The 13043-nt window shown below is 43.2% G+C and overlaps 1 protein-coding gene across 1 annotated transcript in view; it reads left to right on the top strand.

Annotated features, from left to right (window-relative positions):
- Positions 1–13043, top strand: part of RFX8 (regulatory factor X8) — a 45731-nt gene that overhangs the window by 11380 nt on the left and 21308 nt on the right. Inside the window, 1 exon segment of the mRNA XM_045587236.1 lies at positions 10171–10234. Within this exon segment, the coding sequence (XP_045443192.1) occupies positions 10171–10234 (64 nt within the window).

The raw sequence follows: 13043 nt of genomic DNA, 5'->3' as shown, positions 1-13043 counted from the left end.
TTGAGTATGATGTTAGCTTGGGTTTATCATATATGACCTTCATTATGTTCCCTCTGAAAGTTTTTATCATAAATGAATGTTGGATTTTGTCAAAAGATTTTTCTGCATCCATTGATACAATCATATTATTTTTATTCTTCATTTTACTTATGCAGCATGCCACATTAATTGATTTCCAAGTATTGTACCAACCAGGAATAAATCCCACTTAATCATGGTATGATATATTTTTAATGTATTGCTCAATTCAGTTTGCTAATATTTTTGTTGTTATTGTTAATCCTCACCTGAGGATATTTTTCCCCCCATTGATTTTTAGAGAGAGTGGAAGTGAAGGGGACACTGGCATACAGAGAGAAACATCTATGTGAAAGAGACACAGTGACTGGCTGCTTCTCTGACCAGAGACAGGGATCTAGCCTGCAATCAAGGTATGTGCCCTTAACCAGAATCAAACCTGTGATCAGTCTGCAGGCCAACCCTCTAACCACTGAATCAAAACAGCTAGGACCAGTTTGCTAATATTTTATTGATTTCTGCATCTATATTCATGGGGGATATATAATTGGCCTATATAATTTTCTTTCTAGTGTCTTTATCTGGTTTTGAAATCAGGAGAATGTTGGCCTCATAAAATGAACTTGAAAATATTCCCTCCTCTTGAATTTCTTGGCATAGTTTGAGAAGGATAGTTGTTATTTCTCCTTTGAATGTTTGGTAAAATTCATATGTGAAGCCATTTAGTCCAGGACTTTTGTTTTTTGGAAGTTTTTAAATTACTGCTTCAATTTTATTAGTTGTAATTTGTCTGCTTAGATTTTCTGTTTTTTCTTGATTCAGTTTTGGAAGATTTTTTTTCTAGGAATTTATAAATTTATTCCATAGTGTACCATTTGTTGGCATACAGATGTTCATAATATTTTCTTGTAGTCCATTGTATTTCTGCAGTGCCAGCTGTTACTTCCCTCTTGTAACTGAGTCCTGGTTGCTATTGGCCGATTCGTGTATGGGTCCAACCCTCAGGCTGGCTGACTGTGAAGCTCAACCTGACTGCAGTGTATCAGCTGCTGTGCAGGTGCTGAGCCAAAGTGGAGTTTGCCTCCTCAGCGTTTGGAACTTGCTAACATCTCCCTTTGTATGGGCCACTTGTGGAGCTCATTGGATCTTACTCTGATGTCTGAAGCTCACCACTGGGAGTAGCTGTTGCAGGGCTTCGTGAGAGACTGTGGTGTAAGTCAATGTCAAATGCTGCCTGTGACCACCCTGAGGAACCGCAGTTTGTGCCTGCCTCTGCTGGCCTGGGTGTGCCTGGGTCGGACCTAACGGTGCAGCAAGGCTGGCTCCCACCATCACAGCCCAGGGGCAGGTCAGCACAGGCCAAGGCTCCCTGGTCAACCGTCACTTGCTGGCTAATGTCTGTCTAAGTCACTGGAAGAGCCTCTGGCTGTTCTGGAGTGGTAAGAGGCACGTTCCAGTGAGTCACCAGGTGGGGTGGGTGGTGCTTACTTGACTAATACAGGTTCAAACTCGGTGACAGTGCTAGGTCTGAGGCCACTCAGCAAAAGTTCCAGAATACACTAAGCCTAGCTGCCACCCACCAGGTATCTGCAGACCCTTGTGGTGATGGTGGTGGAAGAGATGGGAGTCTGTTAGAGACTTAGCAAGCACACAAGAACTCGTTTGTAGTCACTCGCTTGAGCTCTGGTGGAGGGAGAATGGAGCTGACCAAAGTCGTGTGAAAAGAGCCTGGGGCTTGTGGCTCCTGAGGGACAGCTGAAGGGACAACCCCTAGGACCCCTGTGCTGAATCTCTCTCCCACCCTGCAGATGCCAACTTTCTTATATGGAGCACAGCCTGGGCGACTGCCACAGCCCCACCCAATGGACTCCCTGTTCCCCACTTGGGCATTCTTGCCTCATGAAGGAGGCAGCTGTCTAGGCCTGGGGTGTAGAGATCAGGGAAGACTAAGGGGGTGTCTCTCTCCTACCTCCCCTGTAGTGCCCCTCCTCTGCCCATTAGTATAGAATTTCTGTGCTTAGGTCTCTAACACCATCTGCACCACCACCCTATCTCATGCCAGTAGCAGCAGCAGGAGGACATGGTCCTGAGCCAGGCACCGAGGTACTAATGATCTCCTTAACTGGACACCTGCACAGGTGGCCATGGAGATGATGGGGAGTCCTGCTGTCGACCGCTTCCCTTTCACTGGGATGGGGTGGGGCTGGTGGTGAGTCTCACTAAAAAGTGCTGAGGCCTTGCCTGCCTAAACCAAGGCTTGATTTTTAAAACAAATGTAAAGCTTTAGGTGTGAAAAAAAAAAAAAAAGAAAATAGAAAAGAACTCTATGCAGTGTGCGCCAAATAAAAAGGGCTCCTTCACGAAATCTAGAACATTCTGCCTCCTCGCTCCCCTCCCCAGGTAGCATGGCTTCATGGGAACAGACCTCCCCGGATTCCAGTCTTGTTTAGCTGGCAGCCAGATGGAGGTTTGGACCCCGGTATAACTGCTGACCTAGAAACTCACTGAGGAATTGAGGCCAAAGTAGAGAGTGCTTTATTATTGTCTGGGGAGAAAGGGGAATGGAGTGTGTGTGTGTGTGTGTGTGTGTGACAAAAGAGTAGTTCTGCTCACTTTTATTCTCTACCATTTAGGAAAATCCCTGATTAATATGTTTCAAAGAAAACTAGTTTGTCATTTTCCATATAGTTGAATCCCCAGTCTTTCTAACATAAATTTTGATATCAATTGTACAGTCTTATGTTTCTCTCGGGATACAAGGAAAGTAACCCTTGCCTTCATTCCTACCCCCCCTCAACACACACACACACACACACACACACACACACACACACACACACGGCTTTATCAACTTAGCATAGTAAAGGCTTTTAAAAGCTTCTAAAATTGTGCCTTGAACATTCCATGCTTTGTTCTTTTACTTCTTTGCTCTTTTGCCAGCTCATGAGCTCAGGGGGCTTCCTGAGCCCCTGGGGAGTCCAGCTGGCCGGTTGTGCCAACAGAAAGGCAAAGGGTTCACCTGCCGGCCGCCAGGCGGGGAGCGGGCAGTGGGGGGAGAGAAGAGGAAGGCCACGGGAGTGTCAGCCTGGCCGAGTGGCCACCCAGGCCTCCTGATGACAGGAGAACACCAGCGGTTCCTTCAGAGGTGCTTTCCCTCCCTAGGGTGAGTGGCTCCAAAGGGTTCCTGGCCAGGGAGTCAGGAAAGAGCTGCTTTTTCTTCTGTTTGTGCAGCCTCGGCATCTGCTCCTTCTTGGGTCTTGGACCCCTGCAAAGGCCCAGATGAACCCCGGGGGGCCTAACTCTCAGGTATTAGTCAGATGTCCAAGTTGCAACCCACTTTTGGCTGTCCACCCTATGGTTTTCAAGGCTTGTTAGAACTTGTTTAGGTTAAAAAATATGTATTACTTGGTTGTTTTCTAGCAGCTCAAAAAGCACATGTGTGGAGCATTACCCTCTGGACTGCTCCCTCGCTTGGGAAAGATTTAGTGCTCCAAAGCTCCCTAACAGGCAACCTTTGCATTTGTTTAAAGCATCCCTCCCTTGCCCGTCGCTGGCCAGAGACGCCCACTGCTGTTTGCGGTCTGCAGTGAGCCCTGCCTCCCAGCTACTGAGTTTTGCCTCAGGAAGGTGAATGTGAATGAGTTTGAATTTCATCATTGCCAAAGGTGTCCCTGTAGCTGTCATTTTGCAGTTAAGTTGTTCATAAAATTGAAAAGGTTAGGATAGAATTAAACAGTATTAAAGCACCTGCCACAATGCAGAAAATAACTAATCCTCAATTCCTAGCAAGCCAGATTTAAAAATAAGGTTGCTTTTTTCTATTCTAAGATTCAAAACTGTCTTCCTTTGCCCTTCTTTTATTTATTACCTTTTATCACATGTGTGTATTTCACAGGACAAATTAGAGCAGTTACTAGTGATCCAGCCGTGGAGTCAGGACTGGGTTTCCTGATCCACAGATTCTGTTGTTCTTTCCTTATAGTGAAACCAGTGGTCTGGTTTACGTATTCGTGCACATTGAAAAAAAATTAATTAGAATAAATATTTTAATATTGCTACTCCCCCTTTCTCTATTAGAAGTGTCAGAGGTGAAAAGAAATTAGTAAAATGTATGTGAAAATAATATATAAATTTATTAATAAACAATAACAACATGATAGAACAACAACAAAGACATGATATAAAAACATGGTATAAAAACAACATTGATAAAGACCATGACTGATAAATTGATTAACCTTATTCTAATATCTCCTTGTATACCACAATGACAGACCGAAACACACACGTGCAATTGGTACCCGCAAGAGCTTTACATGTATTGTGCATGGGCAAGTCAACATTTATTTTTAAATTGCCAGTGCACATCTGATGTACTGCTGGTCACTTAGTCTTTTATGTATATATAGTTAGACTAGTGGCCCAGTGCACAAAACTTATGCATGGAGGGTGGCTTCCCTCAGGCCAGCCTGCTCCCCCTCCAATCGGGGATCTCTTGGGGGATGTCCGACTGTCCAATCGGGCCTAAACCAGCAGTGGGACATCTCTCTTGCAATCTGGGACCACTGGCTCTTAACCTCTCACCTGCTTGCCTGCCTGGATAGCTCCTAACTTCTCTGCCTGCCTGATCACTCCTAACTGCCTCTGCCTGCCTGCCTGCCTAATTGCCCCTAACTGCGTTCCCCTGCCAGCCTGATCTCGCCCCTAACTGTCCTTTCCTGATGACCTGGTTGCCCCCAAACTGCCCTCCCCTGTTGGCCAATTTGGTTCTGATTGGTTAGTTTCTATGCCAGTCAGCATCAAAAACTCCTCCTCCTAGGCAGCTATTTTCTCCTCCAGTTCACTCAGATTTGGTTCTGATTGGTTGGTTTTTATGCCAGTCAGCATCTCTGGGCCTATCTCTGGACCTGCCTGATCAGAGAGGCAGGGTTGATCCACAACCCCTGTGGAGGCCTGGAGAGAAACAGGTGTGGCTGCTGGTGAAGTCTGGAGAGAAAGAGAGAGGCAATGGCTGATCAACAGCTGCCATGGAGGCTGCAGATCAGACCCTGCCTCTCTCTTCGGGCCTTTCTCTGGGCCTGATCCACAGACCCCTTACAAGTCAGTGCTGGGTCACTGCTCCAACATTGGTGACAGTCAGTGCTGGGTCACCACAGCAACCCACCACTGACTGCAAGACCGACTTCCGGTGTTAGGTCAAACTTTTGGTCATTTGTTACGGACCCGTGAATTTTATATATTAGGATAGGTGTCCCAGAGTGCAAGAGGGCACCCTGCAAAATTGGTGCTGTACAGGGTGTGGAATGCAAACACAAGTGAGCAGTAAACCAGTTTCAGGGCCAAAAGTGCCCCAGCAACAACATAACCCACAGCTGAAGCTGGAATCATGTGGCCCCTCGAGGAATCAGGCTCCTGCCTCTCTGGTCTGGGATGTGTCACTTGAGAACTGCTGCTGTCAAGTCACCACAGCTTGGCAGCTCCTGTGTTGAGTGTCTGCCCCCTGGTGGTCAGTGTGTGTCATATGTACCAGATGACTGGACAGTTGGATGGTCACTTAGCTTTTTATATAAATACTAGAGGCCCAATGCACGAAATTCGTGCAAGAATAGGCCTTCCTTCCCCCAGCTTCCCTCTGGCACCTAAGACCCAGGCTTCCCTCCAGCCACTGGCAGGCACCTGGGACCTGGGCTTCCCTCTGGTCACTGGCAGGTACCCAAACCCAAGCTTCCCTCAGGCCCCGGCTTCATCCGGAAGGATGTCTGATCTAATTAGCATATTACCCTTTTAATATTATAGATAGATGGGGTTAATAGCGCATTACTACCTACCTACTTAATAGGTTATTGTGAGAACTAAGGTAATGCAAGTAAAACACTCAGCAATGAGTTAGTGCTCAATATATTTTAGTGATTAGTACTAGTATAAAATCAAGATGATATTAAATACAGTGTTTTGCAATACATATGTATATTTACTATTTTAACTTCAGTTATAAAAATATTCATTAAATTAAGGAAATCTTCTATTCAAAACCAAAATAATTAGTGTGATTTGACTAAATGTTAAAATGAGATTCTTTAATGATTAGAAGATGAAGCACCTTTGTCCTGCAGTCTGACACTTTAAACAAGCCTAGTCTATGAACTAGATTTTATTACATTTTTATCCTCTTACCTTTATAATTGCTTCAAGTTGTTTCACTGTTGTTAGAGTGCTTTCAGAGGGCAAATTGCAATGCCAAAATGATGTAAATGAAAGTCTGGATTAATGACAAATGATGTCAAAACCTGAGAATGTGAATGCAAATTGTAGTTAGACTAAAACAAAGTTAAATGCCAAAAAGCATATCAACCTAACACTACATTTAGAAGATTTTATGGGGCCTGGCTGGCGTGGCTCAGTGGTTGAGCGTCAAACTATGAACCAGAAGGTCAGGGTTGGATTCCCGGTCAGGGCACATGCCCGGGTTGCAGGCTGGATCCGTAGCATAGGTGTGCAGGAGGCAGCCAATCAATTATTCTCTCTCATCATTGATGTTTCTAGCTCTTCTCCCACTCCATTCCTCCCTGAAATCAATTAAAAAATAAAGTAAAAAATATTTTATTGCATGAAAAGTTAAGTTGTGTACCATAAAATCATTTCTTAATTCTCTTTACACTGGACCTTTTTAGCCCAATTGATCATAACACTAATTAAAGTGAGATGTGGCTGTCAGCACTGTGCTGAGTGAAGGACCATTTGCAAGACTCCAGTAGGAAGGTCTCTGCACCCGCCCTGTGCAAAGCCCAGAAAGCATCTTCCAACGATCATGTAAGCCCTGCAGGGCACTGGAGGCCACCTGTTCCCAGGGGACAGGCTCTGAAAGTTAGAAAGGGTCTCAGGAGTCCTTAAATCCCACTCCCTCTCTTTAGAGGGATGGAAAACTGGGGTCCTCAAAGCCCAGGCAATGCATGTAAGGCCACATAGCAAGGTAGTGAAATAGCTGGACAAGGAAGCCTGCTCTGTTCTGGGCCTTCCTTCTCCCCTGGGACTTCCTTCTCCCCAGAGGACTCTGCCTCTGTTCTCTCCCCCTGCATTCCCCTGGCCCTTTCTGGAACCTCTGAGCTCTTTCCCTTCCTCCCAGTAATTGAATCTTAACAGCCTGTGCCTGCCTGGCTGGGGCTCTGTGCAGATGCTGAGGGGCAGCTCACAAGGAACCCAAGGGACCTTCCGCACGGATTCACCTCAGATCGCTCCCCACTGCCCCGGGCCCCTTCTCTGTCATTATGATTTGGCACCTTAAAGCGTCTCAGGCCCAGGAGGACCATGGAGGAAGATTTCTCTTTGGACTGGAAGTCCTTTGTTCACAGCAAGGCCAACTCTGGGTGTTTGCTGTGGTTTTATTAAAGGCATATTTTAGTAATGACTATTTTTGATCGTAACTGAATAAATGTTCCATAGGACTGAATCAGAACCACATACGGAAATGACACAGAGGCAGTGACCCCAGAACATGAGGCCATCCTGGCTGGTACCCTGAGAGCTGAAACTGTCACCTCCAATACTGCTTTGGCCTCCTCACCCTCAGTGACCCTCCTCTTGGGGGGCAGTCCCCAGCGTGCAGAAGGGGGCACACTGTCTGCATGGTCTCACTTCCTCACCCAACCATGCCTTGCCTGCAAGATTAAAGCTCCGCTGTCGCCTGAAGTGTTCATTCGACCTTGTTGGCCAGAACCTCTAAGAGTAATGCCTTTAACTTGGCCCTTCACCATCACCCTCTTACAGGAGGCTGGTCTCCAGCACTGAGTCACTGATTCTCTGCTCAGCTGCTTTGTAGCCATTCTCTAGTATTGCCTCTCATCGCCTTTTAACCAGGCGTATCTTCAAAAATGATATAGCTCCTCAGTGACTATATTAGGATGGTGCCCCCTTGTCTGCCACACATAGGCCTAATTGCCCTCTCCTTTCTCCTTATAACAGTGAAAGGTTGACACCACTCTCCTTTCAGTGGCTATTGAATTATACTCATTCTGCATTGAACACATGACAGAAATGTGGGAGTTTCATTTAAAACCCCAAAATATGTGATAGCATCACCCATGCGATTGGCCTCCAAAGCTACCAGGGTCAGGGTTGGGAGGGAGAAGGAAGTGATAGGTGAAGTCTTTCCATGTCATTTATTTTATCAAAAACTAGACCTTCTAGCTTTCAGATTCCTGTTTCTGGGTACAAAGGTATGTCTCATGAAGATTATTGTCATTAGGGAAAGAGTTTAATAAGTGCTGTCCAAAGATGGTGTTGTGTAATGTGCCAACCAAAGTACACTAATTAATCACAAGTGAAGCTCTCTTGAGCTTATCCAGCTGCTACAATAGTTTATAGGGATGTAAACTGTCAAACTAACAAGAAAATAGGATGGCCCTTTAACATATATATGTTACCCAAAAACCTATATTTTATTTGTCAAAACCTTCCCTTAAACTCTTTGAATTATTTGTGTAACATCTTTCCTCCTCTTAGGCTATAACTTTTGTGAGAAAAGACCTTATCTGCCACAGCTATATCCAGTAGGGCTTAGAACAATGCCCACCATAGAGTAAGCATGCAATAACGATTTGATGAATGAATAAGAAATGGACAGTTGGATGGACAATTAGATGGATGGATGGGTGTATGGATGCAATTGAATATATTCATTTTACAAAGAAAACATATTAGGAATAGCATGTTGATATGTGGAATGATAGAAAAATTACCCTACCTCCAATTTAGTTGAAGAAAATCTCAAGTGATTTTTAAAATGTCTCTTAAAGGTTGATGACTACCCATTATTCAGTGAACTTTTCATTTCTGATGTTTTCTTTTGTCTTATTTCATTCCAGATTTTATTAATTGTTTTATTGTTGTTGATATAATGTCCTGTGCAGCAATGGGCTGTTTATAAATTTTTTCTGAAGAAAATCCTCCATTGTCCATACTTACTCAAGAAGACACCACTGAAAGAACGACAAGTATTGTAGAATTCTAAAAACTTTTTAATTCTTAATCTTTGTCTCTCCATGCATCATCCTATGTATAGATATATATTGATAGTTGATTCAAGCTATATGGGTTTCAACTGTGTGGATTCGTTTATATGTAGATTTTTCAGTTGAGTGACTTTTTAGTGGATTTGATTCCAGAACTTGAACCTATCTGCCCTCTTTTAAATAGAGTGTTACATAAAAACATTGACCAGATGGGTGTCATGTATTCAGCCCAGTGTTCCTTGAGTTGAGTTGGAGAATTATGTAACATAAACCTTTAGGAGCGAGTTCCTGGGGCTTTAGAGAAACTGGGAGGGTATGTAGCACCTTTCTATGTGAGATAACAGCTGTTTCCTTTCACCTCCTCTCACTCCCACCTCCCTCCCAGGCCATCTCTACCTTGAAGACATTGCTTCCAAAAGTAGTGTTAGTCTGGTGGCTTCCTCTTTGTGTGTTTAGGTAGAGTCAGAACAATCAAGTGGGAGGAAATGTGTTGGAGTGGACAGAGATGCCAAAGCTGTGAAGATAGTGAGGAAACTATCTTCTGGCATCTGAAGAATGAACACTCCCTGTGAAAAATTCGAGTTCCTGTGCTCCCAGTTTCTCAAATGCCCAGTATTAAAGGGAAAATGTACCATACCACATGGGTAAAACTGAGTTTGTTCTCCATGACATTTACATGTCTCCAGTATAATATATGAATCTAAGAGGCATGGTGAAATGGAACTTACATTCTCATTTTCCTTGTTCTGTGAAGACATTCTGCTATATCCATCAATTCAGAGGATATCATTGTTTCTGAATCGATCATTTTAAACACCATGTCAGAAAGTATAAGACTTCATGTTCATAATATTTTTTCTTTTCTCATAAGAGTGAGCTCTACCTATAATGACATAATATCTTCCTTCTGTAGTGAATAAACTTTTAATATTAATATGTAGTTCTCCTAGTTATAGAAATTGATTATTTTTTTTATAAATGAAATTAGGAGATATTCACTAGTTTTGGATATAAACTTCAAGAATGTTTTTTAAGTAAAAGTTATTCCCCATATAAATTACCTCACTGCAAAAGAAACTTTATTCATATGCTCAGAAATAAGTGTCTTACTAAAAATATTACTCTGTTATTTGTTCTGTCACAGTGGAGATGTCATTGCCTTTGAAGAATCTACTAATTATGGCAGCATTATCCAACAAGATGGAACAGTAAGTTCTGAATAAAATAGATTTACTATAATAGACCCAGAAATAAGCAGTGATTTCTTAATTAGATACAACTATTTTCCTGTGTGTAATATTCTTATGTGTAGTCCTAACCACTCACCAATTTGATCGGATTATTGAGTGTCCACTGTGTGTCACACATTATATGGGGACAGATGAGGTCCTGTCTTCAAGGACCATACTGTGTGGCTGCCCATCAGCTGTTTAATATGTTTCTTTCACTATAATTAAAAGGTGGTAATTTTGTGAGTGTTAAATCTGTGTTGATGTGCTTCTATATTACAATGATAGCTCTTTAAATTGGGACACCAGAGCTATTAATAGCTATGACATCACAAGTTGAATTTTACTTTAGTTGTCCAAAACAATGTGATAGCTCTCTGGTGCTATCTTGTTGACAATTATCATTGAATGGACTACCTTTAGAAAACATATTCTGTGACTAGTGCTCTTCAAAGCTAATTGAGATATGAAAGAAAACAAAACACAAATACAAAAAAAAACCCCACAAAAACTATACTCTCTATATTTGAATAGAATAAAGTTTTGGATACTTCTGGTCAAGATAGCAGCATAGGTAAATGTGGTACTCAAATTCTTCCACAACCACATCAAAATTACAACTAATTTATAAAACAAACATCATTCAGAACCACTTGAAATATAGCTGAATGGAAGTTCTACAACTGGGATTTAAAGAAGTCACACTGAGACTGCATTGACTTCTACATGGAAGCTCCTCTGCTGTAGGCTCAGCCAGTCCTCACAGCCAATTGGCCTGAGGGTCAATCCCTTTCAGTGATGCCAACAGCAATCAACTATAATAAGACAGTCCACACAGTCCACACAGGAGTACACCTGCAGTCCCCAGCTACCATGACTGGGGAGGCTGTACCACTAGGCCCTGCAGGACATCTCTTACACAAGGAGACTACCAAGTCAGGGAAATGTAGCAGCTTTATCTAATACATAGAAATAAACCAAAGTGCAGAGACAAATAAACTAGTTCCAAAGGAAAGAACAGGAGAAATCTTCAGAAAAATAACTAAATAACATCCTTATAACTATTCTGTGAACAGAGGAGGCAAGCAAACTATGGGATAGAGTTCACAAGAATAGTTATAAGGATGTTCAAAGAACTTAGTGAGAACTTTAATAGCATGAAAAAGAACGTAGAAACCACAAAAAAAGAACCAGTCAGAAACGAAGGACATACTAATGGAAATAAAGAATAATTTACCAGGAATCAAAAGTAGAATGGATGATGCTAAAACTCAAATAAGTCATTTGGATTATAAAAAATAACAACAAAAAGACAAAACAAAAAACAGAAAAACTAAGATGGCAGCATAAGTAAACAAATGCCTGTTCTCACTGCCTCCCACATGCAAATAAAAATTACAACTATAATACAGAACAACCATCAATAAGAACTGTCTGAAATCTGGTGAAAGGAATTCTACAACTAGAGAATAAGAAAGCACATTGATACTGGTAGAAGGGGAGGAGGCACTGAACAGGCTGTTTAGCACCCACGTGCATTGTTGTTTTTTTAATCGGGAAAGATATCTGCAAGGCCTCCCATGAGAAGCAGAGAATCCCAGCCTTACACCAGATCCATAGCCCAGGGTTTCAGAGCTGGGAAGAGAAGTCCCCACAACTTTGAGCTGATAAAAACCAGCAAGGATTGTGGCTGAGTGACATGGAGACTGCTGTAGTCCCAGGTGTTCCTCTTAAAGGGCCCACACATGAACTTACACAGCCTTTCTTCCTCTGAGCTATGGTGCTGGGCAGTGGCTTTGGGGCAATCCATGGACATTTGAGGAGGAGCTATATACCCTGGAATTGGGGTAGAAATTCAGGGGCAGCTTTGTCCCAGACAGGGTGCTCTGGGGGGTCATTGTTCCTGTACTGGGACCTCCTCCACTGTAGAGCTCACTGGCAGCCATTTCTGAGTTTCCATCAGAGTGGCCCACACTGTTTACTCCGCCCTGGTGATTTCCTGAGATCTTGCCCCATAAAATTTGCAACCCCACCCAAGCTGTTGGCAGCTGCTTTTACATATGAATGGCATGTCCTGGCTCTGGTTTAATAGTTTGCTAAAATCTCTCAAACAAGCTGCAGCTGGTGACAGCATGCCCCAAACCTATCAATAAAAGGCCCCAAATCCAGAACTAGCACCAGCCTGCCTTGCTTCACAGCTGGGCCTCACTTTGGCACTTCCTAGCCCAATAGAAGTATCAACTATTTACAGATCTCTCTGTAGCTCCTGCCAGGTGGCCCCAGTTAGTGGCTGACTTTGTACCTGCTGGGAAAAGCCCTAGAGCCAGTGCACCTGGTGAATAGCGTCAGACCATATCAGATTACAACTCTATGCATCCATAAATGACACTGTAGTGGAAGACTCATTGAGCACCAAAGCCCCACTGAAGCAAGTCCTCCTCCATAGGGGTGTCCCCTGCATAGCAGCTCTCCCACAGCTGGTCTTCACAGCCACTTGGCCTGGAGGTCAGTTCCTCCCAGATACACCATTAGCAATCAAGGCTCAACAAAAGCCTGCCTACAGCCCACACAGATTTTTAGTTGGGGAGCTGAGATAGACATGAAATCACTGTGTTCAATAGGCAGTGCAAGCCATCAGTTGGTTGGGAACTCCAAAGTGGGAGGGAGGAAAAAAGATTGTGGTGGGCTTTCCTGTAAAAAGTAGCCTATGTTCATTTCTCATTGCTGTTCTAATAAATTAGCACAAATTTGGTGGCTTAAAACAACACAAACTTATTATCTTATAGTT

This window comes from Pipistrellus kuhlii, unplaced genomic scaffold (assembly GCF_014108245.1).
Source record: "Pipistrellus kuhlii isolate mPipKuh1 unplaced genomic scaffold, mPipKuh1.p scaffold_m20_p_27, whole genome shotgun sequence".
Taxonomy (NCBI): Eukaryota; Metazoa; Chordata; class Mammalia; order Chiroptera; family Vespertilionidae; genus Pipistrellus; species Pipistrellus kuhlii.
The sequence above is the reverse complement of the archived record's forward strand: the minus strand, read 5'-3'. Positions and strand labels throughout refer to the sequence as shown.